General features: G+C 37.6%; 6 protein-coding genes across 9 annotated transcripts; 4 read left to right on the plus strand and 2 right to left on the minus strand.

Moving 5' to 3' along the window:
* The first annotated feature begins 693 nt into the window (after positions 1-693).
* LOC126600820 (uncharacterized) lies at positions 694-6,005 on the plus strand. The gene is made up of 6 exons (XM_050267477.1): positions 694-851; positions 2,524-2,853; positions 3,280-3,931; positions 4,255-4,454; positions 4,546-4,790; positions 4,912-6,005. Exons 2-6 carry the CDS (start codon positions 2,585-2,587, stop codon positions 5,703-5,705), a joined length of 2,160 nt encoding a protein of 719 aa, XP_050123434.1. The 5' UTR covers positions 694-851; positions 2,524-2,584; the 3' UTR covers positions 5,706-6,005.
* A 763-nt stretch (positions 6,006-6,768) lies between these two features.
* On the plus strand, positions 6,769-8,478 carry LOC126600821 (syntaxin-121-like). Of its 2 annotated transcripts, XR_007615605.1 has the most exons (3): positions 6,769-7,617; positions 7,698-8,194; positions 8,357-8,478. XR_007615605.1 is itself a non-coding variant. In XM_050267478.1 (2 exons), exons 1-2 carry the CDS (start codon positions 7,053-7,055, stop codon positions 8,111-8,113), a joined length of 981 nt encoding a protein of 326 aa, XP_050123435.1. In that variant the 5' UTR covers positions 6,769-7,052; the 3' UTR covers positions 8,114-8,248. The 2 variants fall into 2 exon arrangements, 1 of the variants encoding a protein (XP_050123435.1); XM_050267478.1 differs by lacking the exon at positions 8,357-8,478 and having other exon boundaries at positions 7,698-8,248.
* A 1,685-nt stretch (positions 8,479-10,163) lies between these two features.
* On the plus strand, positions 10,164-12,918 carry LOC126600824 (syntaxin-121-like). Its single transcript, XM_050267480.1, has 2 exons — positions 10,164-10,818; positions 12,358-12,918. Exons 1-2 carry the CDS (start codon positions 10,293-10,295, stop codon positions 12,717-12,719), a joined length of 888 nt encoding a protein of 295 aa, XP_050123437.1. The 5' UTR covers positions 10,164-10,292; the 3' UTR covers positions 12,720-12,918.
* A 223-nt stretch (positions 12,919-13,141) lies between these two features.
* Positions 13,142-14,587, plus strand: LOC126600825 (uncharacterized). 3 transcript variants are annotated; one of them, XM_050267482.1, is made up of 6 exons: positions 13,142-13,371; positions 13,453-13,473; positions 13,596-13,696; positions 13,788-13,845; positions 13,971-14,110; positions 14,364-14,587. In XM_050267482.1, the coding sequence occupies exons 1-5, from the start codon at positions 13,350-13,352 to the stop codon at positions 14,036-14,038; spliced, it is 270 nt and encodes an 89-aa protein (XP_050123439.1). In that variant the 5' UTR covers positions 13,142-13,349; the 3' UTR covers positions 14,039-14,110; positions 14,364-14,587. The 3 variants fall into 3 exon arrangements, with proteins under 3 accessions (XP_050123439.1, XP_050123438.1, XP_050123440.1); XM_050267481.1 differs by having other exon boundaries at positions 13,142-13,473; XM_050267483.1 differs by lacking the exon at positions 14,364-14,587 and having other exon boundaries at positions 13,142-13,473; positions 13,771-14,100.
* On the minus strand, positions 14,534-16,502 carry LOC126600822 (33 kDa ribonucleoprotein, chloroplastic-like). Its single transcript, XM_050267479.1, has 4 exons — positions 15,924-16,502; positions 15,739-15,840; positions 15,231-15,542; positions 14,534-15,026 (listed from the first exon to the last, which is right to left on the minus strand). Exons 1-4 carry the CDS (start codon positions 16,485-16,487, stop codon positions 14,730-14,732), a joined length of 1,275 nt encoding a protein of 424 aa, XP_050123436.1. The 5' UTR covers positions 16,488-16,502; the 3' UTR covers positions 14,534-14,729.
* A 3,778-nt stretch (positions 16,503-20,280) lies between these two features.
* Positions 20,281-25,377, minus strand: LOC126600828 (nuclear transcription factor Y subunit A-10-like). Its single transcript, XM_050267496.1, has 6 exons — positions 25,109-25,377; positions 24,175-24,478; positions 22,172-22,254; positions 21,972-22,040; positions 21,264-21,404; positions 20,281-21,141 (listed from the first exon to the last, which is right to left on the minus strand). The coding sequence occupies exons 2-6, from the start codon at positions 24,404-24,406 to the stop codon at positions 20,737-20,739; spliced, it is 930 nt and encodes a 309-aa protein (XP_050123453.1). The 5' UTR covers positions 24,407-24,478; positions 25,109-25,377; the 3' UTR covers positions 20,281-20,736.
* Between the last annotated feature and the right edge of the window lie 2,474 nt (positions 25,378-27,851).

Genomic DNA, 27,851 nt, shown 5'->3' on the forward strand with positions numbered 1-27,851 from the left:
ACTAGAAGTCTAATTAAACAAACACACTAAATAAGGAAAAGAAAACTTACTTAAGACTTGGAGATTGCTTGAATATGTACACTTGAATTTTTATTGATATATGGAATGTTTACAAGAAAATGATTACAAAGAAGTGTTTACAAGGATGTTATGAAGGCTACGAATCCTTGAGTGTATGAAGTGAGTATGGTGTTTTCAGATGTTGACAGAGGTGTGTGGTATTCAGGTGTGTTCTGTATGGGAGGAAAGGCTTCCTTACATACAAAATCTAATTCTTCAAAGACAAAGTAATATTTCATCTATTTACAATTTTTTGAATAGTGACAACACACTGTTTCTGAAAGCTGTCAGCACTGTTTCTGAAAGCTGGTTGTCTTGTCTTTGCTTGAATGTCATGTGAATTTATGTTGTCTTGGTTGCTGCAGTGTTTGCCACATTTTCTTTTGCATGTGAATCTATATTGTCTTGGTTGTTGCCACATATCCTTTTGCATGCAAATTCTTTCTGAAAATATCAATCTCATTTTTCTTCTTTTGGATGTATTCACATGAACTTTGCATAAAACTGACCCAATCTTGTACATATGTGTGAAGGGTAGGATCGGTATTTTTGAAAAAATCTGTCCTGACGATTAAAAGTAAAGTTTTGAGGCTGTTTTGGTTAGTTTTCCATTTATTTATTTCATAAATAAAAGATGAAAAATAACAATGAATGAAACTTGACAATCCTGCCCCGTCTGTTTACCCGTTCATTTCCGAAGCGCTCTCTCCATATCTCTGTCGCCGCTCCTCTCCAGTCCGTTCGAGAACTCTCCCTCTCATCTGGTTCGAGCACTCTTCACCAACAAGAAGGTAAATTTCCTTCTCTTTCAACCTCTATCTGCTTATTTCAACATTTTTTTAGTTGGGAAATTGAAATATTGAACTGGATAATTGGAAGATTTGGGTTTCTTTGAACTTCGTAGTCTCAATAGCGTTTTGGGTTTAAGTTTTGTTAATTGGTGAGCGAAAATGGGGCACCAATTCTTCAAAGGCTTCTTTGAATTGGTGCTGTGATAATATAGCATAGGGTAATCAGGGTTTATGGGTTTCTGGGTAATCAGGGTTTATGGGTTTCTGTGTAATCAGGGTTTCTAGGTGTTGTGATACATAGTTAGGGTAATCAGTAATAATATACGTAAAAGGGGTTTCTGGGTTTTCATCAAAATATAAAATTGAAGTAGAACACCAGGAATACAAGTAAAGGAATGTTCTTGACTGAATGAAGTTTTGTTCTGGGCTGAGATTACAAGTGGAAAGCAAATGGCTTTCGACCATTTAGGGTTTTATGAACTGACCTAAGGAGTAAAGCTAAATAGTTAAGTTCTTCCTGCAATTTTTGTTTCTGGGTTACTTCAAATTTATTAGTATTTTTGTATGAAATCTGCTCTTTTCAGCTGGCGGGCATTGTTGTTCCATGTTAAGCACCAAAGGAACGCAACTGAATTGTCTTCCCATTTAAATTTATTTATTTTATTTCATTTTTTGGGTTATGGATTGTGATTTTGTTTTTGTTTTTTGTTTTTTTTTGTTTTTTTTTTGTTTTTTTGTTTTTTTTTCTGTTTAAGGTTACTATAATGTTTTTTTGTTTTTTTTTCTGTTTAAGGTTACTATGATGTTTTTTTGTAAATTTTTGTTGCTTGAATATGGTGTTGTAGGGGTTTATTGGTTGGACTGTGTAGTCTATAATAGAGTGGTTGCTTGGGGTGTGTAATAATCTGACTTGCTGAGGGAGGCATCGAATTTCGTTGGTGGTTTGTTAGTAGGGTTTAGTGGGAAGTTCCAGCTAAGGCCAGCCCGAAATTTGGATTTGTAATTTGTAGAAATGCTTATTTAATAGGAATAGAGTTAGTGTAGCTGAGATCATTAGCATCAATGATTTTCGCAGTTCCATCTTCGGAAACACCATCTTTTGTATTAGTGAGTAAATGAGGTTTTTAAAATTTTAGTAGGTGAGGCGATAACGGTTATCATTTTACTTTTCTGGATTCCGAGCACTGATTTCGTTTTCAGAACCTCTAGGGTTGTAGAGGGTTGCACACATGCTGAAATCATGTCCTGCCTTTTTTCTCTATGTGATAACTCTCTCTGACTTCTATCTTTTGGTCCTTTCTTTAACTGTAAATATTCTTTTGGGTTTTTCTCTGTTTCATATGCTAATACTTTTGCTCTCTTGGTCCACTAGTCCAAAAGCCTAGTTGTTCTGTTTTTCTATTTTAGTTTATAAATTTTCGGATTGTGTGACTATTAAATTATGCATTAGACTCCATACATGTACTTAGAGTGTTTATTGTATACTTATATTTTGTACTTTCTTCTACGTAGATTATAAGAATATTATTATTGTGACACTAATTTAACTGGCTACCTGTCCGAAGTAGAGTTCCAAGTTTAACAACCATGAAACTATATATGCAACTTCTTGATTGACTTGTTTACGATATTTTGTTGTTAATTAAAGGGATTGTGTTTACTGTATTTGCAGATGTGCTGCTAATTGTTAAGCTGTTTTGGTACTAAATATTGCATTAAGGATCTATAACCCTATGGCTATTGTTGAATCTATAAACGATCTTCCAGTTCAAGATCCACCGGAGGAGGATTTCTCCTCTGCTGATTTGACTTGGACCAAATTTGGCACTACTGAGAACCATGATGATGCAGCCCTCATTCCTTATGACCGAGTGGATGAATTTATAATTGGAGAAAGCTCAAATTTAGAGTGCCCAACAAGATTTCATATTGAAAGGGGAAGAAGAAGAAAGATGGGCATCTTTACGGAATACAAGGATGATGAGTATTTGGAATATAAGCTGTGAGTAAAGAAATTCTTAAACCTTACCACCTCATTGTTCTTCTATTATCTTCTTATGGACGACCAAAAAGCTTACTTTTCCACAAATTGTTCAAAAGATATAGTGTTGTTCTGGTAAAGTCTGCTTTAGTGAGTTCAACACTATGAGTTTCCAGCTTATCTAATATCTGGTTCTAAGTCGCTATTAATGCATTCTGAAAGAATATGTGCATGTTCTTTTACTTTTAATTTTGATCCGTCTTGATTTAACCAACATAAATCAGGTGTATGAGGACAACATTGAGAGTTTTCTGCTCTGGTGACTTTGAGATTACCAATTTTAATGTTGTGGGTCATATGAGCAGCAACTTTTTGGATTTCATATTCGCCGCTATTTTGTTATTTTAGGTACTACAGTTATTAATTGTTCATTCTTTCTTGTTGAAGGTATTGGTGTTCTTTCGGTCCTGAAAATTATGGGGAAGGAGGGGGTATTTTGCCTAGCAGAAAATATCGACTCAACACCCGCAACCGTGCAGCTAGACCTCAATCCATGCGGGGCTGTACATGCAATTTTGTAGTGAAGCGTTTGTATGCACGCCCATCACTTGCACTAATTATATATCATGAGAGGCGCCATGTGAACAAATCTGGTTTTGTTTGCCATGGCCCACTTGACAGAGATGCGATTGGCCCGGGAGCCAATAAAATTCCATATATCTGTAATGAGATTCAACAGCAAACAATGTCTATGATCTACCTTGGCATTCCTGAAGAAAATGTACTAGAGAAACACATTGAAGGGATTCAGCGGTATTGTGGTTCGAATGCAAAAGTAAATAGCCTTGCTTCCCAGTATGTCCATAAACTTGGGATGATTATTAAGCGATCTACCCATGAATTGGATCTTGATGATCAAGCTAGCATCCGCATGTGGGTTGAACGCAACAAAAAATCCATATTCATTTATCAGGATACTTCAGAGAAAGATCCTTTCCTTCTGGGGATTCAAACGGAGTGGCAGCTGCAACAAATGATTCGTTTTGGCCACCGCAGTCTCATTGCAGCTGATTCAACATTTGGCATAAAGAGACTTAAGGTAACCAAATCATTAGTGCTTTTTGTACAAGCTTGTGAACTGACTAACCCTTTAGTGAGCTATAAGATTTCTTTCCTTATTTCTAGGTTTAGTAGGACTTGTTTCCAAGATAATGAATACTAGTAAACGAAAAACTCTTGCGGGTAGTTATCTTGTTATCATGTTGACTTTTCTTTTCCATCACATATCCATTAAATACAGGGTTCATTTTGGAATATATGAGTTACTGAGTCATGAAATGATTCGTGAACGTATATTTTTGTATAGATTTAGGGAATGTGCATAGAAAGTAGATATTTATTTATACGTGTTTGAAATGGCAGTATCCTTTGTGTACACTTCTTGTCTTTGACTCAAGACAACATGCACTCCCTGTCGCATGGGTCATCACGCGTAGCTTTGCAAAGCCAGATGTGTCTAAATGGATGAAAGCTCTACTTGATCGAGCTCGTAGTGTTGAGCCCGAATGGAAGATCAATGGTTTCTTAATTGATGATGCAGCAGCTGAGATTGATCCCATCAGGCAGGATGCTCTGTCTCTGGAATTCTCTGCATTAAATTTATCTGGACTTAGAATATTGTGCATTCTAATAACACATTTCATGGTCTTTCAGAGATATTTTCTGTTGTCCCGTCCTATTTTCCCTTTGGCGTGTTCGTAGATCATGGCTGAGGAATATTGTAAAGAAATGCAATAACATTGAAGTTCAGCGCGAAATTTTTAAACGTCTGGGTAATATTGCGTATAGCATTTGGGATGGAAGTGATACCCTGGTTGCCTTAGAAGAACTAACACAAGATTTTGTTGATCAGACTGCATTTATGGAATACTTTAAGCAGTCTTGGGTGCCGAAGATTGGTTAGATCTCTCTCTCTCTCTCTCTGACTCACACTGATGCACATTTCTGGACACATCATGTTTAATGGTCTTACAAGTTTTTGCATGAAACTATCATTAATATATTGTTTCTTATTAACAGAAATGTGGCTTTCAACAATGAGGAGTCTTCCGCTTGCAAGCCAAGAGGCATCTGGTGCCATTGAAGCATATCACGTCAAGATGAAAGTGAAATTGTTCGATGATTCACATCTTGGAGCGCTCCAGAGAGTTGATTGGTTAGTGCACAAGCTAACCACCGAGCTGCATTCAAGCTACTGGCTTGACCGCTATGCAGATGAATGTGATGCTTTCCAAAATGTTAAGGAGGAATATATTGCTTCTACGTCATGGCACAGGGCACTGCAAATTCCGGATTCTGTTGTTTCCTTAGATGATAAAGACCACCTCTTTGCCAAGGTTTTGAGCCAGAAGGACAGCGGCACCATGCATCTAGTGTGGAATCCCGGATCAGAGTTTTCCTTTTGCGATTGTGCGTGGTCAAAGCAAGGGAACCTTTGCAAGCATGTCATCAAAGTCAACATGATCTGCGAAAGTCGCCAAGGTTATCAGCCTTCCATGTCTTCGCAGTCATTCAAAGACGTCTTGATGAACCTATTGAAGAAACCAATGGATGATTCGATTGCTCTAGATCGCTCAATGGCCTGGACTATGCAGATGCTTGATCAAATACGAAATCTTGTGGAAGTGAGTAGTGCTAATGACATTTGCACGGTGGTAAACAATCTGCCGCTGCAGTGGGTTTCTAAGAAAGGCAGAACCAGTTTCGGAAAGCCATTGACTAATCTGACTCTTCCTTCCGCGTCCAACGATCCAAGGAGCACCGCAGCAAGGAAAAAGAACCGTAAGCGAAAAAGATTGTCGAGATTGAGATGATTGTTAGGATTGGGAGAGAGAGAGATATAGGATTCCATAGTTTTGCAACTGTCTTTTGTTTCATATTCTTTAATCTTTATGGAAGAATTATAGAGGAAAATCTGATTTCAGTTGTGACAAGTATATAGTATGATCTCTGTGTTCACGGGAAATTGTAAATTGAGTTAACATTGCCATGATAATTTTAAGCACATGGAAATGTTTGTCAAATTGCCTTGCATTGCAGGTTGAGACTCATTTGGCAACATGTAATTTTTATGGCACATTTACGTAATCGTAATCAAAATACTTACTGGATTAGATTCCGATTTATGATGTACTCTTTTGTTTTGACGAGTCATTACTATACAATGGATTTTTAGTGGGGTGCTTGTCTCGTTGTTTCTTTTCTGGGTTTTGCTTGTCAACAAACATCAAGCCATCATCGCCTTCTTCATTCACTCTCTTTCTTTTCTAAATTTCAAGAGTAACGGTTCATTTTTTATTTATTTATTTATAATAAAGAGTCTTTTACAATATTTTCTGGAGATGCATTTTTAAAAGCTTACTCTTCAAAATAGAATTTTAATTGCTTAATATTTCAAACATGACAAATTGACAATGGATTATTGCTTTCGACTCTTTTGAGATATCTTCCACTTTTTGTGTGTAAACAAATCTCTCTTATCCGATTCATAACGAGATCAAATCTTTTGCATTTAAAATATGTACGGTCTCTCTATAGCCCTAATAAGTATTTAACACATTAATTTTATGACAACAAATTAAAAAAATTAAGACAATAAATACATGTCAATCACTTATCAAGTTCACAGAGACACAACGCTCATGTTGAGTGCAGAAAATTTGATCCCATTGATTACGTTGTTAGCAGCCATATGGCAACATTAAATTGCGAAACAGCTTAGAAGAAGAAGACACAGCCCCAATCCAAATAACACGTGACCAAGTCCCATGTTTTTCTTTTAACTCGTTTTCCAACTTAATTTTTCTTTTAACGCGTAATTAGGCCAAATGGCTGCATATTAACTAACACACACAGGATTAAGGATTAAGCACTCTCTCTGTCTCTCTCTCTCTCATCGTCTTTCTCTCTCTACATTAACAGCTGGCTCACTCACAAAACAGAAAGAAACCGCCTCTTTCGTTTTTCGCACCAAAATCCACATCCCGCCTCCTCAGAGTCCTCGTTGACTAATTAAACCCCCACCTTCCTCTTCATACTTCATACCCCCTCTCCAAAATTTCATATCTCCAATTTCCTCCCTAATTCCCAACTTTTCTTATCGATTCCGATCGGATTTTGGCTCCGATTTCGGGTTCAAGAACACCAAACTCGCAAAAATCATGAACGATTTGTTCTCCGGCTCCTTCTCGCGGTTCCGGAGCGAGGAGCAGTCGCCGCGGCGCGACGATCACGTCATCGAGATGGGGTCGACGGCGGGGTCGGGCGCCGCCGGAGTCAACCTCGACAAGTTCTTCGCCGACGTCGAGTCCGTCAAGGACGAGCTCAAGGAGCTCGAGCGCGTCTACTTCAGCCTCCAGTCCTCCCACGAGAAGAGCAAGACGCTCCACAACGCCACCGCCGTCAAGGACCTCCGATCCCGCATGGACGCTGACGTCACCCTCGCCCTCAAGAAGGCCAAGGTGCTCAAGGTCCGCCTGGAGGCGCTCGACCGGTCCAACGCCGCTAACCGGAGCCTGCCGAACTGCGGGCCGGGGTCGTCCTCGGACCGGACTCGGATCTCCGTCGTCAACGGCCTCCGGAAGAAGCTCAAGGACTCCATGGACAGCTTCAACGCTCTCAGGCAGAAGATCTCGTCCGAGTACCGCGAGACCGTACAGCGGAGGTACTACACCGTCTCCGGCGAAAATCCCGACGAGAAGACCTTAGACCTCCTCATCTCCACCGGTAATGGCGAAACCCCTAATGCTCCAATTTTAGTGCTTAATGAGGTAATGGATTAATCAAATTAAGCATGATGATTGCAGGAGAGAGCGAAACGTTTCTGCAGAAGGCAATACAGGAGCAAGGGAGGGGCCAAGTCCTCGACACGATCCAGGAGATCCAGGAGCGACACGACGCCGTGAAGGACATGGAGAGGAACCTGCAGGAGCTGCACCAGGTGTTCCTGGACATGGCGGTGCTGGTGCAGGCGCAGGGGGAGCAGATCGACGACATCGAAAACCACGTCATGAGAGCCAACTCGTTCGTCAGCAGAGGCACGCAGCAGCTCACCAAGGCCAGGGCCTCCCAGAAGAACACCCGCAAGTGGACTTGCTACGCCATTATTCTGCTGCTCGTGATTATTCTGATCGTGATCCTCAGCTTGAAGCCGTGGAATTGGGGCAATGGCGGTGGCAATAACAACAATAGTAATAGCAATAATCCGCCGCCGCCAGCGTAGGAGGAGAGGGAGAGAGAGTATTGTTCATGCACTACATACCTATTGTTTTTATGTTACATTTTGACTTTGTTATAATGTAGTGTAATAATTTTTTAGGAAAACTAATGAAAATGGCTTGAAAATTTTGAGTTTTAATGATAAGGATAAGATAAATGGTAAAGTGAATAGTACCAGGATTGACTTTTTAGTGTAAAAATGTGGTTTTTCGTTAAAGTGAACAGTACCGGGTGATTTTCGTTAAAGTTCCTTAATTTTTTTGCTAGTTCCGTAAATCTTTTCATCTATTTTTTGTTTTTTTTATACTTTTTATTTTGGATAGAAATTCTAATGAAGTTAGTCAAAAGTATCACTGATCCACCTTATAACACGTTCAAGAACCATTCATGAATTTTTAGTTTATAGATCAATACTCTCTTAGTTCATGGACCAAAACTCTATTCGAGCTAACATTCAATGGCTATTGCTCCAATAACCTCCTTATTTTCATTTTGCCATCGTATTGTTCTGTTTACAGTTTTTACACTCTTCAATTTTGGATAAATAAACTAGTATTTTTCAAATTCGTCTTTTACAAAATTTAAATATAAGACGACTCACTTATAAATAAAGATAAATACTAGCTATTAATCCATAGTATTGACATGCTCTATTTTTATTGTCCCAAAAATAATGAGTTTTTTTTTTTTTTTTTTTTTTTTTTTTTTTGTGGAGAGGGTGCATAATAAGTCTTGATAAAAACCTTACTGAGGATTTCAATTCGGTCCAAGGATATTCTTAGCTGAACAGTGCCGTTGACAAATTATATAGAGATATTGTAGAAGCCTGGTGGTCAACGTCAGCAATGGTTATTACTAGGGGATTCAAGAAAACGACTTCAGCTTATAAATGAACGGTTCATACCGTTTATTTGTTATTTAGTAATTTTTTTTAGGAAAACTAATGAAAAGGGCTTGAAAATTTTGAGTTTTAATGATAAAGATAAAATAAAGGGTAAAGTGAATAGTACCAGGATTGACTTTTTAGTGTAAAAATGTGGTTTTTCGTTAAAGTGAACAGTACCGGATGCTTTTCGTTAAAGTTCCCTTTTTTTTTTAGCACATCGATATTTTTATACTAAGGGGAGAAGGAGTTTGGCTAAGCCACACAATGAGCAACCTAATTTGGTATCGAATTCGCCATCCACGATATTTGAACCTAAGACCTCTCATTTTTAAGTGAACATGAATACCACCAGACCGTAGTACTGAGTGGCTATGTTATTTAGTAATTAAAGCATTGATTTGTTCTAGGATGACTAAACGATTTTCAATTTGAATGATTTTTTTTTAGGGATGAATGATGATTAAGAAACTAAACCGATTATGAAATTCATAATGTCAAAATATGTTAGGTATATTTGTTAAGAATGAATCCCCCATCTGAGGAAAAATAAACCTTGCATGTGCTTACAAGTGATTGGCTACTCCCCATATTGCCAGTTAGTTTTATGGTAGAACCTCAATTTTTTAATGATATCATAGTAGGTTATCCAATGTGTGAAGCCTAACAGTCATAAGTAATTGGATTACTTATCATATTGCCAATTAATTAGTAGTGAAACCTCGACTTTCTTCCGTATCTCCCATATAGAGGGGGACGCATGTACTATCCATATTAAAACCAATTTTTATTACTATGTTCTTTGTCAACCAAAGTTGTTAAGAAACACCTTTAAATTATTAGAAGAGGCCGGTCTAGTTATAAACATGGAATTAATAAATAATTCATCCCAACTGGTACGCATAACACATATAAACGGTTCAGATCGTTGAAGTTCGATATGGAATGGATCCGATAAAGGGCCTGTATTCTCCCTAGTCTACAAATTAAAATGGTCCTACATTTCTCCAAATAGATACCAGGAGGTTGGAAAAAAACATGGTCCTTGGCTGCTACACAGGAGTTAGGAATCTACTTGGTACTTGAGAGATAATGTTTGTTTGAACCTTTCAAAGTTGGAAGTTGAAAACTTGAAACGCGGCCAAGACTTGAACTACAAGTCAAGAAAGACTGCCAAAACACTTCTCTGTGTATAACATGTATCTAAACCCCAAATTTTGAGTCACAGAAACTCAGAGAGATAAGGTTAACTTCTGACTTCTGAGTTTATGATCTTATAGCAAATTAAGGTATCGGAAAAATGAACGATCTGCTCTCTAGCTCCTTCTCCGAGGCCTCTCCGGACCACCATGTCATCGAAATGGCTGCAACGTCCAACGAACTCAACAAGTTTTTCAAGGATGTGGAGTCGGTCCAGAACGAGCTCAATGAGCTCCAAAAGATCAATAAGAGCTTGCAAAGCGCACACGAGCAGAGCAAGAGTCTCCACAACTCCAAGGCAGTCAAGGACCTCCGAACCCGCATGGACGCGGATGTCCATACTGCCCTTAAGAACGCTAAGGTTCTTAAGGTACAGTTGGATGCGTTGGACAAGTCCAACGCTGCCAACCGGAGCTTGCCTGGTTGCGGTCCAGGGTCCTCATCTGACCGGACGCGGACGTCCGTGGTCAACGGGCTGAGGAAGAAGCTAAAGGATTCCATGGATAGCTTTAATGACTTGAGGAACAAGATCTCATCGGAGCATAGAGAGACCGTTCAGCGTAGGTACTTCACGGTCACCGGAGAGAACCCCGACGACAAAACCCTAGACCTTCTCATCTCTACAGGTAACATACATAGCATCTGTGAAATATTTGAATTACAAATTGTAGTTCCGCAATGTTACCTTCGCCAAATATAATCATCAAATATAATCAAGAAATCAAATGATTTACCCTAGAGTGCAGCGTAAATCTAGGTTAAATTTGAATACTAAGCTCAACAAATACATACCAAAATGATGAGATGAAGGGTATTGGGGGATATATTCGATTATTTATGACACATATATAATAAAGTTTTTAGCTAAAATGATCTCTGAGATTAATATAACTTCTCATTTTGGTTTCTAAGATTTAAAACCAATAAAAACTGTCCCTGAGATTGTCTATTGTCAATCATTTTGGTCTTTTAGTGAAAATCTCCATTAAATTGAGAATATTTTTGTTAAATCAACCCCTCTACTTAAGTTGGTAGTTTTTTCAATTTAACGGAGATTTTTCACAGAATGACCAATTAATTGACAATGGATAATCTCAGGGACAACTTCTATCAGTTTTAAAACTCAGGGACCAAAATGAAGAATTATGTCAATCTCAAAGATTATTTTGATTAAAACACCTATATAATATATACACTAGTTGTTGGATGAATTTAAGGCTTTGGAGTTTTAACGAAACACTCCCGGTACTGTTCACTTTTAACGAAAAACCACAATTTTACCTTTCCCTGGTACTATTCACTACACCTTTATTTATCATTTTTTTTATTAAAACTAATGTTTTTTTTTAACTTTTTGTTAGTTTTCCTTTAAGGTTTACATCTAGAGTTGACATAATAATGATACATATGTTCCAATACGGGTGAATTTTGGGACACCAATGTCACTTGATGTATCGGATATACAACGACTTTTCAAAGAAAGAAAATAACCCTCTTCATCAAGGAATTCTTCAAACAAATTTATTTGAGGGAACTTTGAGGAGTTGATTTTATAATTTTTTCCACGATCGGAACTGTGCATATTTTAATTCATGTATTCACTTCAATGCGCAAAAACACAACTTCGAAACCATTGAGACATTGTGCTGCAAAAAACCCCAATAAAATGATGACTACATTTTGGTCCAATGATCATATATATGGTTTCCGATTATGACGATGTTTTAGGCAAGACCTAAAACTAGACAATTTGAATTGTTGAAATAAATGTACAGTGGGTGATCATAAAAGGCTACCTCTCAAATAAACTTACTTAAGTGATCCTTACAAGACTTCTGATTGATGAAAGCATACGACCGTTTGGAATGAGATTTCCTGTTTTAAGTCATGAGTCAGTTTGGTTTGTCAAACGCTTGAAATAAAATTTTGCATGGAAGATATTTCAATAATGACCTAAAAATTAATCGGTTCAAATTATAAGAAGTATTGTAGTGTGGTTCATATAAGTGGTTAAAAGTGTATTAATTAAATTACTAATTAGCGCTTGAGCATCCTTGGATCTTACATATGTATCTTAATAACATGGCAAAATTAGTTGGTGTAGTGACCGATGCTCATAGAATCAATTGCTAATTTGTGTAACTAGCAATTATATATACTTGTAGGTGAGAGCGAGACATTTTTACAAAAGGCAATCCAAGAGCAAGGAAGAGGGGGAGTTTTAGACACCATACAAGAGATTCAAGAGAGACATGATGGTGTGAAGGCCATGGAGAGAAATCTGAACGAGTTGCACCAGGTGTTCATGGACATGGCAGTTCTCGTGCAAGCTCAAGGTGAACAGTTGGACGATATTCAGGGCCACGTGGAGAGAGCTAATTCATACGTGCATTCCGGCACTCAGCAGTTGCAGAAAGCCAGATTCTTACAGAAAAACACACGTAAATGGACCTGTTATGGTATTATAATCCTGCTCGTTATCATCGGGATTATATTGGCCTCAATACTGCCTAAAATAATAAATTAGAAATCAAGGCCATGCCTGATAACCATATTGTTTTTAGATTTTAGTTTTTATCTTTTGAGCTTGAGATATGTATTTTTTGGTTATGTCTACGGTCCATACGTGTACTTTTGTTCTTATTTTCCACTCCATTTCTTTTCCTTGCTTTTGGAGGCCTATGTATATTGTATTGTAAGCATATATACTTGATTCGTTTTGGTTAGGTCAGTTGTTTCATTCCTTTGACAGGGATCTATGTCAAAAAATCAAGAAAGAAATGCGAAACGTCAACGTATAGAAACATGAAATTATTTTAAAATTCATACTGGATTTTTTCTAACAAGGTTTTAACGAGTTAAATAATCAATGATGTGTGGACGAAGTGTTGTAAGTATGGATGCTCATGTAGATTGGATAAGTTTTCACTGTTAATCTAAATGGTTCTCACTATGTTACTACAACATTCTTTGTTTATGATTGTCTAAGATTGAAGATGTTTACAAACAACAAAAGCTCAAAGTGATACATTGATCCTGTTCCGCTTCGATCTCTTCTTTATTTCTTTTGCCTATTTATAACGTTCATATTTTTAGGATTTTTGTAGTAGCATTGCGGCAGCTGCTCCTCCTTTCCGTCTCGCAGTCCGCTTTGGGCATGGCAACAGTCCGCATGATAGGCAAGTATCTCTTCCAAAATCCCTTCTTTCTGCAGCAATTCATTCTTCTTACACGCAGGTTTCCGTTGATACCCAATACAGATATAGCCGTCAACTTCACAGGTCAGTCTCTCAGGCGTTTCATCCAACACTTGGCATGCCATTTCTATCTTACCAAAAACCAAACTTCATCGTTCTTAAATTCGACTATGGGACCTGAAACTTTGAAGAATATGATCATACAGATGGAATGTTCAGAGGAATCTACAATGGAAAGCAGTGTCATGTCTCGGATATAGCCACGGTTTTGAGCAGGGCTTGGACTGCCGGCGTCGACCGGATTATCGTAACTCTCTTTCCTTTTCAATTAGAATTGTTAAGTAATTGTTGTTGTTTAATGCGCTCTGAAATTAGAATTAGGCTTATGGATAATGTAGGTCACTGGTGGATCACTTGAGGAATCAAAAGAAGCTTTAACAATTGCGGAAACCGATGGTTTTTTTCGCTTGCTCTGTTTTGTTACTGTTACTGTATTGTTGTGAATAAATGTCATTGCCAAGTTTTAAAAATGTCGACTTGTGCAACAAATTGGGGTTTGTTCTTGGTTTTTTTTTTGGCAGCAAGGCTTTTTTGTACTGTTGGTGTGCACCGCACTAGATGCCTGTTGCTTTCTCAGGCAAGTTCTTGAGGTGGTAGCTGGTTGTAAAGGTATCAATGACATAGGTCAGCTGAGCCGGACGTTGTACCACAACACTTGCAGGTAAATCTTTGGAACCCGTTGGATTTTGCACTTGTCTGTGTTTGCCTTAGATGTGTGGTGGACCTCATGAAGTAAATCATAGCTCTTGCTGTGTATTACAGCGTTTGTGAATTTTGTTAGTGCAAGCTGAGCATGATCAGGCCAGTTTGTCCAAGCCGTATCTGCCAGCAGAACCAATCACCACCATAGTCCTTGATTTCATGGGTCAGTGTAGGGTATGAGCTTTGATTAATAACAACATACTGTTGTGCAGGGTTTTCTTTCCTCAGGATTTGGATTCTGAAGCAGATTGTCTACTTGATGGTCGTGACCCTCGGTGATAAAACCAAGATCCTTCGTGTCGAAGGTTGTTCAGTCCTCTTTTTCTATTGTGATAGCAATGAGTCACCCTTTGCTATATCTTGTGAACGTGACATTCTGAAGTTGAGAATTTACCAACTTAATAATATTACTTTGAAATTGTTTTCCATTCGTTTATACATGATGCCTAATTACTCGCTCCTTGGAAACAAAACTCGAGTCTCACTTTGCCCCTGCAACTGAAAAATCAACACAGCCTCAACATCATTTTGTGTGGCAAAACTTCTTGTTCTAGGCTGCCTTGTAGTGCAATTTTAAATCAGATGCTAATGCTGGAAACCAATTCCCCGCTGTCTGCGTCTTCTGTTGTTGTATCCGATGCTGGAGAAGAGACCAATTCACTGTTGTCTGTGTTGTCAGTGGTTGTATCCGACGCTGGAGGAGAGACCAATTCACTGTTGTCCGTGTTGTCTGTAGTTGTTTCTGATGCTGGTGGAGAAACCACTTCACTGCTGTCTGTGTCTTGTGCAGTTGTTTCTGATGCTGCTGGAGAGGAAACAACGGTCCTTGCTCTCTCTGCTGCCATATTTAATCGCAAAGGCCGTCCATCAACCTCCTGTTTTGCAATTTCACACACAGACATACGGATTATTACAGAACCATAATACCATCCACAAGGATCAACTGACATAAGTCACCAGGTACACCATATTGTCGGACTTATGTTACCACACAAATAGTTCATATTCAGAGTCTGGCAACATAAGACTCTCAAGTCCAATACAGAGTACCAAACGAGCTGTTAACAAACTTGTCTTACCACTCCATTCATGGCAGCGACAGCTGATTCCGCAGCCTCATTGGTTTCGAATGTCACAAACCCGAAACCTCTGGATCTTCCAGAAACCCTCTCATATATGACCTTGGCACCCAACAGCCCTGGCTGGTCTTCAAAGGCATCCTTAAGACCCTGTGAAGTTAAACCCCAACTAAGGTTTCCTGCATAAACCTTATGAGGGCTATCTATGTACACCTTGAACCCAGCCCTTGGTCTGTTGGGTCCTAACATTTCCCTTTCGCCTCCTCTTGGCACTTCTGGGAAGTTCACCTTCACAGTTCTACCTCCTACTTGCTGTCAAACATCGCCACCATCAAAATTGAAAAACCGAAAAGTTTGAGTTTCTAGGAGCTGTCACTGGCATTCCAAAAAAAGTCATATCGCACTTGGTGAAGCGAAGGATAGAAATTTTTGGAGCGTCAATAGCAGTTCCCGAGTTTTCTCATGTTAAAAGAATCGACACAAGAACCACATTTTGATTCATACTTACAGAGCCATCAAACATCCTAATGGCATCCTGAGCTTCCTCAACAGTTGACATTGCAACAAATCCAAATCCCCTGCTTCTATCTGTGACTCTGTCATAAATAATCTACACCACACAAACACAATCACCAACAATTCTACAAACCCATCAAATCAAACAATGGAAACATGAAGAAAAAGAGCTCAAACCTCTGAAAAAACCACCGTGCCGGCCTCCCCGAAAACCTCAGCCAATTGGGTTGAAGTCAAGTTATAGGGCAAATTCCCCACATATAGCCTCCCAACGTCTGATATCTTTGCCACTTCCTCTCTTTGCTCTTCTTCTTCTTCTTCTTCTTCTTGCTTTTCATGGAGCTGTGTTTCTGGGTCTTGTTCGTCTTGGCTTTCACTGTCTTCTTTGGCTTCAAAGCCGTCGAACGCCGCCAACGAGCGGCGGAAACTGGGGGCAGGAGAGAGGTGAGGGAAGCTATGGAAACGGGCTTTGAGCTTGAGGGGTTTTAGGGGTTTAATGTTTGGTGGTAAGTGAGTGGGGATTGGAGGGAGTGAGTGGGAGATTGAGAAGTTGGAGATTTTGTTGCAGAGGGGAGAAGAGCAAGAAGTACTTGTGGAAGCCATGGATAGCATTGTGTGGGAGGAAATGGTGTTTGGGGAAGGAAGGTCTTCAAGCGGAAGAAGACGGGGAGGAGGGGCTTCCCATTTGACGAAAGCCGATGTGGGGCATGGATAAGGTTTCCTGGATTTTTGGATTTTCATTTGATAATCCTCCTTTTATGTACATGAATGTAAACAAAATACATAAAAAGAGGTTTATCAAATGTTAAATTCTAAGTGAAGATATTACCGTGCATAATTGACGTAAAAGTATTATTTGTTGACTAAATTTAAGTATTGTGATTAGGAGTTAAATTTGATATAAATTTTTATTTAATTTTTTGTTAGCTTAATGATGAGTCTCTTATTATACTAGAATTTCAAACAAACTTTTTTTTTTTATTAAAAAACCTTTTAGACAATTTTCTTTAGCATTAAGGTCATGTTTTTATTATTACTAAGGATATTTTTTAATTCAAAATTCTCATAAAGTGTCTCTTTTTTGGTTTTTGCGGTTACTACATAAAAAATGTCTTAATAATAAGAAAAGTTTTTAAGTGTTTTTCGACAAAAAATTCATGAGGGAATTTTTATTAGTTCTCCCTAAAAATTTTGTTTCAATAATTTTTCTAATACAACTATTTAAAGTTCTATAATAATAAGAAAATAATTTGACAATTTAGTTGAAGAAACACCAAATTGGACATAAGACTTCAGATTGCCACATTAACCATCAATTGTAATTGACTTTTATGATTTGACATTTTCATTGAAGATGCTCTTAGAACTTATGTTGTGTTCTTTCCCTTGCATAGTGTCTGTTGACCCTAAAAATTACAAAAATGCCTACGTGACACGTAAATCGAGTACCTATGAGTTAATTACGTCCTACCTAAAAGTAATTAATCATAGATTACTCAACTTCATTGGGAAGTTAATGAAGTGACTTCTTTTAGTGAATAAGTTGTGTTTGTACCATACTTGACCAATCCCGAAACTACTGAGCACCGGTCAACGTTATACCGTCAAGGACCCAGAAGAGCTTCCCTCCAACCAGGAGGCCAATCACAGCGCGACACGTGTCGACATCAGAAGCCAATAATAGCGCGACACGTGTCAACATCATAAGCCAATCACAGCACAACACGTGTCAATGTCAGAATGTAACTAGAAACTCTCTTCTATAAATATAGATCATTCTTTCATAATATTTCCGAATGTCATTTGTGATAAATCATTCACTTGTACTCACTAAAGGAGAGCTTGAACCTATGTACTTGTGTAAACCCTTCACAATTAATGAGAACTCCTCTACTCCGTGGACGTAGCCAATCTAGGTGAACCACGTACATCTTGTGTTTGCTTCCCTGTCTCTATCCATTTACATAGTTATCCACACCAGTGACCGGAGCAATCTAGCGAATGTCACAAACTTAACACTTTATGTTGTACCAAAGTCCTCACTGATTTTGTGCATCAACAAGTTGAAAACTCATCACCGGCCGATACTTGGATAGATAACCAACCGATCAGAGGCAGTACTATTAGTCCAAACTGAAAGTGCTTCTTGATCGCTTCGTTATATGGCTCCAGTGATGTTAGTCAAGTTGAAGATGTCTCTGGATGTCAACACACTGTTGTTAGTCAAAACTGAAGATGTGTTGATGAGATAGTTAGGATAGTGTTTTTCATAGGGTTGTGAGAAAGGTTTTGCGTAGAGCGAGGGTTTTGGTGTATAACGTGTCGAGTTGTTTGTTGAGTTGAAGAGAATTTCAATGTTGTAGAGCCTTATCTATTTATAGATAAAGCCTTTGTGATAAACAAGTATGTCGAGGCAGAGTCCCAATGGTTCTGTGCTGGCTCAGCATTCGCTCGAATATTCCTTTATCCCCATAAACCGAAACTTCATCTTCATCCAATCCCAGATTCTTTGATTCTTTCCAGGACTCTGAACCTAGCACTGTTACGAGATGTATTCATCCTTATCTGGTCACGCATGCATTTTGATGTTGATAATTTGCACTTATCCAAAGATCAATTTGATCCATGGCAATTTTAATTCATATAGGACTCGATCGAACCACCCATGCTTGATCTCTTCACAGTCCTTCTTTCATAAGGGCTTGGTTGATCCTATTTATGGGTTAACAACCTATTGGCCTAAAGGACGCATATTGCGCTGAGAACCGTGATCCTAGGATCAGCCTATCCCGATCCAAGGTATTATTTTAGGCCCAAACAATGTCTTATATTTATGAACAATTTCATTGACCCCCTTATGTGACCCTATAGTTTTAAAACACATGTCATTTAAATTTCTCTCACCTTTGTAACCAAGTCATAGACATTAGACAGCCAAGAGGCTACTAAGGGTAGTATTAGAAATTGGATAACAACATATAGAAATATAACAACAGATTTAAATTCTGCTTGATAATCTGGGCGGCACGACACACGCATAACATAGGAGGTGGGTCTGTTGCCGTTTGTTTCCGGCACGATCAGTGCAGGATTAGTCCTTGGATGTGCATATTCCTACACTTTCCCCTGTGGAATGAATGCTCATGTGCTGTGCCTCAAGAGTGCACTTGTACAAGTCTCCTTGGTTCCTTGGGTTGTCATTTGTGATGTAATGTGTTTTAAATTTCTTACAATTACTTACGGGCCGTTTGGTATCCTATTAAAAAAAAATATTTTCTCAAAACATTTTTTTTTAAAACTAAAAAACTTGTTTAACATGAGGTTTAAAATTTTTAAATCTTAAAATTTAAACTGGACAAAGAGATCCAAAAAGAGAAAGTCGATAGAGGGGGAGAAAGAGGAGAGAGGAGGAAAGAAAGAAATACAGGATCGGAGGAGAGAGAGAAGATAGAGGATCGGAGGAGAGAGAGAAGAGAGATAATTGAAGGAGAGAGAAAGAAAAGAGAAGATCAAATGAGACAGAGAGGAGGATGAATAGAGAAGAGAACGAAGAAGAGAAAAAAAGAGAAGAATGAGAGAGAGAAGAAAACATAGAGAGATTCAGAGTGAGGGGAGGAGAGAGAGAAAAGAAATGAGTGAGTTTTAAGTCTAAAAACTCTAAGAACTCACTTTCACTTTTAGTGTTTTTAAGAATATGCTATATTTTTAAAGTTAGTCTTGAGTTCAGTTTTTTTTTTTAAACAAGTTTTTAATGCCTAAAACTTGATAAATGTTTTTTAGTTTAAAAAATTGGATCCAAGTAAAGTACTAAACAAGCCTTAACTTTTTTAACTCTCAACTAGGTAACCCTCCTAAGACAATCTCTAACCCTTGGGCTAAAACCTAAAATTTTTAGCTTAGAAAATTTAGGTTTTAGCTTAGAAACAACTTTTCTGCTTTAACTCTTCTGGCCTAAAATTTTAATCCCAGATTATTAAAGAATGAACTTAGGCTAATTTTTTTTCTTAAATTAACTTTAAAAAAAATTAGGTAGACTATCGTAAATTAATTTTCTGAACATTTTATTGGTTTTTCATTGATTTAGGTTAATTTTTCGTTTTCCTCCATATCCGATCTAGAGCCTTGGAAATGTTTGGTATATTTCGTTACTTTTGCCTATGTTTCTTAAACAGTGGTCGCAACGAAGGTTGCAACAAATGCTTAAGATGCTCTCGAAGCCTAATCAAAGTTCTTATATAAGTTACTGGGAGTCTATAGCTCATTTCATGATTGATCGATCTTTGGTTCGAGGACTCTCCGTAGAGGAGTTTTGATTATCTTCACACCTGAACCACGAAAGAGGCTCTTGATCCCGACACTCCGTACTCTTTAATCACACATGCGTGAAGATAATCAGAACTCCAGGGTGAAGTATTGCTCTGTGAATTTCGTAATGAGCCTTGATTAACGTAACCCGATATATGTTGTCTATGTGTTTGGTCTGAGTACTACAAGTGAAGAGAGCACGTTCCTTGATATCATTAGTGCAAGAATCTGTCTTAAGATATAATACATTATTCTTTCAAACATTCAGAATACAACACAAACATTCAGTTATACATTATCCCAAATAGGTCAAAAATCCAGATATTAGATTATTACAAAACAAATTTTCCTAGTTTTAGATCACAAACACACACCAGACTCTCAAGTTATTATTCCTATCATGGGAAGAGAGCCATATATATATAGTTTACTGATTAATTTATGCTGCTTCAAGGTTTTCACAAGCCGCCCGGACAGGATGACTGCATCGAATGGCAGGAAAACCTTTCCGCATGAGCCAAGGATGAATTGCCATGAGCCAACCAAATGGGGGCAGGAAAATCCTAGAACCAAAAGCCTGTTGCAACAACCGTAACAGAACTGCAGCATAGCTTCTCCATCTGGTTGCGGAGTAGATGGGGTTGATGCAGCGGAGTTAGCGCCAACCCCATCTTTTCCCTTGCTATCAAACTTTGAGGTTGCAGCGGTTATCTCCTGCTGCAACCCATTTGGTCGGAATGACCATACCACGTGCACTGTCCATCATGTTTGACAGAGAGTGCAGAGAGGGACCGAGATGATTGATTGAAAAGCGATCAAGATCTCCCCTAGAGTACATACTTGACACCTCTGACCCGGATATGTTTGAACTGCTGCCATTTGTTTCCTTTGACGAGTTTAAAGTTCCACTGTCAGATTGCAGGACTTCAGGACTCTGAGAACCAGAAAACCTAAACAGCTGCCCATCACCACCTTGCTTCCCTTCAGTTCCCTTGTTCCCATTGTTCATAGTCTTGGTGTTCAGAAAACGACCACCACAGCCCCTTGGTCGGCGCATTGCATGGCGATGGCGAGATTCATGCATGTACGGCTGTAGAAACAAAAAAGATCATAGGTCATTCTAACTGACTATGTCGTTGTAAAAGAGAAATATTTTTGTCCTCAGGTGTGCATTTTGTTTCCGAAATATCCTACCGAATTGGGATATCATACCTTACGGAGTCTAGCGGCCCTGTTCTCAATGACAGCCTTGGCACGGGATTGTCGGCGACGGATGATTCCATGGTACTGCTTGGCATTTACATAGATTGGTCCTTCATCCGTAGTCAAGTTCAGCGGCAGCATAATGCGTCCCTAATCCATTGCAAACGGATAAGTGTGTGCATCAGCAAATTTGCTACGCTTAAAGGACATACCCTCAATAATCTAAAGCAACAGTCAATTCTTTTCATGTTGTCCGAATTATTTTCCCTGGATTAGTAATGGCAGCCGCCTCTTTCGCAGAGAAACCAGTTCTCTACTTGTCTTGACATTGTTCGACTTTTAACCAGCTTAAAACTCAAAACACTCATTAATGGTTTCTAGTTCACATAACTAAAAATTATCGTAGATAACCAAGAACGTAAATTGAGATTAGCATGCTTCACAACAAAACTAAAAGGATGAAAGTTATTCTTAAACCTGTTCTATTTCTCATATTTCCATTGTAATGTATCAGCAAGGAAATGATGGTATATTCTTTATTCTTAAACCTGTTCTATTTCTCATATTTCCATTGTAATGTATCAGCAAGGAAATGATGGTATATTCCAAAATTAGCAGGTTACAGAGAAACATAAATATTGTTTTCAAGGAATTAACATGATTGCAAATGTAATAGTTCCATATATAGTGAGGTAGGAGAAACGATGGAAGGCACACCGAGATTTGAGGTCCATAAGCTGAGAAGAGTCCATAGCATTGATCCATATATGGATATTTTGCACAGATCTACAGTTCAAGTTCCGCACAAAGAATCGATTTATCAGCAATAGCGACAAGAGTAATATTCCTTCTTCCTAATAAGTTATTGATTCACAGATAAACAAATGAAAGTAATCAGAATAGAAAGGGTTACGTACCATAGGCTGGCTGAATCCAAGCTCAAAATGACCACGGTATTTTCCCGGCGGAGCAATTGCTGCCTGGGACTTTTGACCGTCCCCTGAAAATTAACAACTACCTGAATGAGAAACTACTTGGCTGGTTAACCATGATTGAATATAACTGCTGTTTGAGAAGTACATCATTTTTAACAAGTTGTGAAAGAAAGATAAGCAAAAGAGTTGTTTTGCCCCCTAGTTAACAAGGGATTGTGAGGGAGAACAGAAGGTTTTTCAGTAATGGCAAATCACTTTATCAATCTATTGCCACAGAAGGTAAAAAAAGTGAAAAACCAAGTGCACTTATCAACAACTGTTTCGTTGTTGAGTAAGAACTCGATTTTTCAAAGCACGTAGAGTGGACAACATCAACTACTAACACTTTGTGTCCATAAAAGGAGAAACTAGTTTCATTTATTGTGTTACGTAACCATTTTTTGTTTTATCAAGTAATTTCCTTCATACTGGCATGTCTACTCAGCAGGAGAAAAGCTTATGTTACCCAGACTACATTTAATCGCGGTAATAATACTGCAAACTACACTCGCACACATCTACTTCATTTTTTTATAATTGTAGCCAATAGTATTGCATTGGAAATGACCCTCAGAATGCTTCGGATATTAACAACCAAATTTTGCACCTAATTCCTACAAGGCAGCATTTGAAGGGCAGTTTAGAATAGAAGCGCGAAAATAGGAATAAAAGCTCGCTTTTGAAGGCTGCTCATGATTCATAAGCCTCACCAGTCTCTCATGGGTTCTTCATATTCCTCCCACCCAGATTACTAAAAAAACTGTTACAATTTAATAATGTCTCAGCAGTAGGGCTCCGACTCCCCCTTGATCTGATACAGCCTCTTTGTCATAACCAAGCTGGGACAAGGGTGGGCTACACGATCAGGCTTCAGGGTAAAGAAGAGCTTGAATGAGTGGCGAGGAAGGAGCATAGAGAGGTTCTTAGTGGAGGAACATGGTTAGTGCTATCATTGATCTCCTAGGCAAATTAAGTTATGGAGAATCACATAAACCTTATACGACCAGTTTCATAATTTTCTTACTCTCCCCGGAATTCATGAGAATACTCGAAATGAAGGTACAATGTAGTGTCCTACAATATATAAGCAATCAATGCATCTAGATGGTTCGACAAACAGGATCCGATCTTTGGGGGAAAGATAAGCCCCCTGCTTATTATTTCTAAACTTGATGAAGATCATACTTCAAAGTTATAGGATATCGCATAAGCGTAATCAAATTTATTGGGAAGGAGATTATAGCAAATGAAAGTCCACCTCAACTTCCTAAAGCCTCTAATACTATGATCATCACAGCATTAGTTCTGACATATGATCCCCAAAAGGATATTATTCGAACATGTAATGGTGCGTCTTTTTCATAAACCTTCTTCTTACTATCTTAGTTCTCATCTTCCACAAACCCTGTTAACTAGTTTTACTAAAATTTATATTTAGTTTCTTCATGTTTTGCAGCAGAACAGCTATGATATTTATGAAAACTCGTCAACAAGCTCACATGAAGGGAAAAAAAAAACCTTGAGGATGACATAGAACGATTCTCATACCCCCTCTAGTATCCCTCAAGTACTATCTTACTCATCTCTTCACCAAATATGACTAAACCTTTGCTTGGAATTTGCAGTTTGCCTAATGACTTAACCTTCAATCATCACCAAAGGGTATCCTTAAACATCTTGATACGAAAAAGAAAAACACGTTTCCTGACCCCACATTTTAGCCATCTCCAATCAGTCTATATGATGAACAAGGAAACAACGAGGGATCTTCATGACGAAGGATACGGACCTTATCTTCATACATAGTTTTAAGTGATAAAAAGAAGCTAATAAAGCATTTCCTTTTCTTTTTAAAGTCACTAAGTAAATGTTATAGACCAAAAGATTTCACAAAGAAAAATCTTTTAGAAAAGGAAAGACATAAAAAGTAAAGAGGATATTATTACCAGGAAAGATAGTGAACAGATTTGTGTGCCCTTTTTCCAGTCCTTGTTCAGTACCCTGCCCGGTATTGGGCTGTTCCCTGGTAAAAGGTTTCGACTGGCCACAGGATTCCCCATACACCGGTTGAGATCCAAAGGCACTCCACCAAGGCCCTGACAATGCTGATGAAAACTGCCCTATGGGATTAGGGGCAATTCCTTCATGTTCTTTGAAATACACAGTTTGCATAGCCATGTTGTTCCCCCAAAATTAATGATGCCAGCAATGAGTCAGTCTTAATTCGAATTCAAATATTCCGTATAATGCCTGCAAATTCAAAGTTGAATGTTAAAAACATACCAATTATGCTACCTTTCAGCTAATGAAAGAAAAGGACTGAAATGTTTCTATTCAGATAAATCCACCAAAGACGATAAATTTTCTTCTGTTACTAGCTAGCCAAATTTATTGACCTTTTGCTCGAATAACAACATGCGGTTGTGATGTTATTCGAGCGAAAAGTTGGTAACAACATGCGGCATGTTACATGCCTCGACTATAAGTGATTTTAATGAAACAATTGAAAACAAGATGCAACTACATATTCCTATGATATAAGAAAAGAATGTCTAACTGACCATATGAGCTTCCAATTAGTACATAGAAGCTGAAAACAAGCTGAATTTAGGGAAAAAATAAAACGAAAATTTCGAAAAAAAAAAGAGAGAAGAAAATAGGCACTCATAAAAACCAGATAACAGAAAATAATGAGAAATGGCAAAAGACTAAATTGAACTCAACAAAAGATACAGAATTGTGAAAGATATTAGCAAAAATATGATAACTTAGAAGAGAGAACCATCATGTAAGCGAAAACCGGAAATCGCAACCGTAGAAGCTAAATAACTGCAAGAAAAGAAAGAAAGCATAGAAACAGGTCTAAGATTCTGAACGGACCCTTTTAACAGTGTGGTTGATGGAGAAGAACCCAATTGCAGAAGTGCTTGTAGAATAAGTGGAAACAGAGCTTAATTTGAGTTCTAAGCAGAAGCAGAGAAACCCCATTTGCTAGGAGCCATGTGGGTACAGTTACAAGCAGAAGAGCAAAGCAGAGAGAGAGAGAGAGAGAAGGGGAGAAGGGGAGAAGGAGGGGCGAAGAGAGCGATGATATATGCGCACAAGTGTAATGGAACTACTCACCAGTGGCCAATGAGCTTTGGCTTTCATGCAACACCCTTTTCTAGTATGTGCCTTTGTGCCATACTTATACTATAAAATTACCATACACATTCTCTCTCTCTCTCTCCCTCTCTTCTTTTTTGTGCATTTTTACTCACTACCCTATAATGTTCAATACCTTATTTATCATCGGTTGATTAGTTTAAATTGTAATATTTGTGTCTATCCACTACACAAATTTCAAAATTTAACTTTATCTAACAATGATAAATAGAGTGGTGAGCATCACCAACCATCAGTTAAGGTGGTGAGAAAAAATATTTTCTTTTTATCTATGTATTTTATTATTTGAATACTTAATTCAAAAATTTATATACTAAGTTTATTTGTTATAATATTAATAGTTGCCAATTTCAAAACCAAGGGTGTTGAGATCTGTTAGTGAGATGGTAGTGGCCACAAAAACAATACCAATTGACCCGAAAAGATAAAAAGGAACCACACTCCAATCCTCATCTCTACATCTCCACTTCTGCTTGTCTTTTAATTTTTAGATTTCTTTTAGTATTTGTTTTAGTTGAGAATCTGAGTCTTGGAGAAGTGGTAACACTGTTCACAAGTTTTACTAATACAAGTGCGTGACAGATAAGTTTAAGCTTAACACTAACAAAGATAAGCTAATTAAGATATTAAAATATATAATCATACAAGCATATGACTTTACTTTTACTTATTACTTTTCTAGGTTTGATAACTCAAATATTTGTTACTTTTCTAGGTTGGCCCATCAAGTTACTGGATGCATTACTTTCTAAAGAAGTTGTTTTGCTTTTGTTTCATTGTACTTCAACATTTTCTTGCTGTTTTTTATCTTCTGGTATGGGAAGACAAAAAAATAACATAAAAATTACAACTTGTGGCTTGGGTTTGCCTTGCCACTCAATTTGGTTGTGAGATACAAGAGAAATGGTAAGATAGAAAAAAAAAAAAATTACAACTAGTGTTCTTTATTTTCTTAATTATTTTAAATGTAAGTTTGTACAACGTGCTTAGATTTGACTTGCCATTTAATTTGGTACTGTTTTTTTGTTTACTAGTTCTTCTCGAATTTATAACATACTTTTTTGTCGAAAACAGTTTTCTTCACTACTTCACAATGTTTGAATAGATGTTATTTTTTCTTGTTAATTGCTACCTAAAAAATGCGTAAAAAGTGAAGTTTGAGAACATGTCCACTTCTTTTTTATGCCTATGATGTTCTACTTTGAATTGGATTAGACATATTGGAGCTCTTTGTCCTAGTTTATTTCTATATATAAGTGGCCTAAGTTGGTATCAAAATTTTTTATGACTACATGAAAGTCAATCCCTTATAGAGTATCATTATAGACCTGTAATATGACGAGTAATGTATGTAACTTATATTTAATATACTAATATATGGTGGCCTTAAATGTGCTATTAAAATGTGTACACTTCTTTATTTTCGAATAATGTGTAGGGTTGAAAACATGTTGCAACCGATAATATGAAATTGTCTATCAAATATTAACCAAAAGAAACTATCACTTGTGTATGGCTACGATGGTTTGGTCGCCATTGAGGTAGCTTCCCACGAACACCTTATTATTTTCTAGTCTAAGTAATAGTTTTAATACAACTATTTTTTACTTGAGAAGTTACCAAATAATATCTATCCACTAGATTTATCACTCTCTTCCCTGAAAAAAAAATTGAGATTCCACCACAAAATCAATTGTCAATATTAGGAATAATTTAACTTACTTATAAACTCATACAATGCACATTTTCCCATTAATGTATGATTCATTCTAACATGCTTCCTTACGTGTGACGAATTTTTAAGCCAATTGAACACGTTGACAACACAAACGGAGGTGGCATAGAACACGTGTGGCCATTGAGTTTTGCACGTAGGACAACTTGTTCTGGTACCAAATGAAAAATGTTGAGATTCCACCGTATAATAATTGACAAATTGATGAGCTTTTTTTTCTGTCAATATGATGCAAATGTGGTTTACATAGTATCCTATATAAGAGTATCAAGCTCAACACGTCATCAGTTTAATGAACTATCATACAACTAATCAGACCGAAGACACAAAAAGATACAATTTCAATACCTTAAAGTGTAATATGAGAAAATTAAAAATTTGTGACTAATTTTGAAAATCACCCCATACTTGGAAGGTGTAAAATTTAATTAACGCTAATGTTTCATTGGATGCTTAACTTCATTCTAGAACTTATTGTTGAATTGAATTCTTTAAGACCCTTTGCCTTAATTGAAATGGGAAAGGCAAAAAGTTGAGATCACCTTTACTACTTACTTTAAATAATTACGTATGTGATCATTTCAATCAGTCATTTTTATGAATGCTTATTTTTCAATTGTTAAGAATTTCATTCGCCCTAAACCCAACCCTAAAACTATTTCTCTTCTCAATTTTTAGAGAGGAAATGGAAACGTGGGTACTCATTACACATGTCCACCTCTT

Source organism: Malus sylvestris, chromosome 14, assembly GCF_916048215.2.
Source record: "Malus sylvestris chromosome 14, drMalSylv7.2, whole genome shotgun sequence".
Taxonomy (NCBI): Eukaryota; Viridiplantae; Streptophyta; class Magnoliopsida; order Rosales; family Rosaceae; genus Malus; species Malus sylvestris.

Bases quoted from the DNA above. Each gene is read 5' to 3' on its own strand.
- LOC126600820 (XM_050267477.1), top strand. From the start codon at position 2,585: ATGGCTATTGTTGAATCTATAAACGATCTTCCAGTTCAAGATCCACCG. The intron at 4,455-4,545 runs GCAGGATGCTCT...ATGGTCTTTCAG, and splicing joins GCTGAGATTGATCCCATCAG to AGATATTTTCTGTTGTCCCG. The intron at 4,791-4,911 runs GTTAGATCTCTC...TCTTATTAACAG, and splicing joins GTCTTGGGTGCCGAAGATTG to AAATGTGGCTTTCAACAATG.
- LOC126600821 (XM_050267478.1), top strand. From the start codon at position 7,053: ATGAACGATTTGTTCTCCGGCTCCTTCTCGCGGTTCCGGAGCGAGGAG. The intron at 7,618-7,697 runs GTAATGGCGAAA...TGATGATTGCAG, and splicing joins AGACCTCCTCATCTCCACCG to GAGAGAGCGAAACGTTTCTG.
- LOC126600824 (XM_050267480.1), top strand. From the start codon at position 10,293: ATGAACGATCTGCTCTCTAGCTCCTTCTCCGAGGCCTCTCCGGACCAC. The intron at 10,819-12,357 runs GTAACATACATA...ATATACTTGTAG, and splicing joins AGACCTTCTCATCTCTACAG to GTGAGAGCGAGACATTTTTA.
- LOC126600825 (XM_050267481.1), top strand. From the start codon at position 13,350: ATGGCAACAGTCCGCATGATAGGCAAGTATCTCTTCCAAAATCCCTTC. The intron at 13,474-13,595 runs GTCAGTCTCTCA...ATGATCATACAG, and splicing joins TATAGCCGTCAACTTCACAG to ATGGAATGTTCAGAGGAATC. The intron at 13,846-13,970 runs GTTTTTTTCGCT...TTTTTTTGGCAG, and splicing joins AACAATTGCGGAAACCGATG to CAAGGCTTTTTTGTACTGTT.
- LOC126600822 (XM_050267479.1), bottom strand. From the start codon at position 16,487: ATGAAAATCCAAAAATCCAGGAAACCTTATCCATGCCCCACATCGGCT. The intron at 15,841-15,923 runs GTTTGAGCTCTT...TGTGTGGTGTAG, and splicing joins GCACGGTGGTTTTTTCAGAG to ATTATTTATGACAGAGTCAC. The intron at 15,543-15,738 runs GTAAGTATGAAT...GATGTTTGACAG, and splicing joins TTAGGATGTTTGATGGCTCT to CAAGTAGGAGGTAGAACTGT.
- LOC126600828 (XM_050267496.1), bottom strand. From the start codon at position 24,406: ATGGCTATGCAAACTGTGTATTTCAAAGAACATGAAGGAATTGCCCCT. The intron at 22,255-24,174 runs GTAATAATATCC...GTTAATTTTCAG, and splicing joins TCTGTTCACTATCTTTCCTG to GGGACGGTCAAAAGTCCCAG. The intron at 22,041-22,171 runs GTACGTAACCCT...CTTGAACTGTAG, and splicing joins TTGGATTCAGCCAGCCTATG to ATCTGTGCAAAATATCCATA.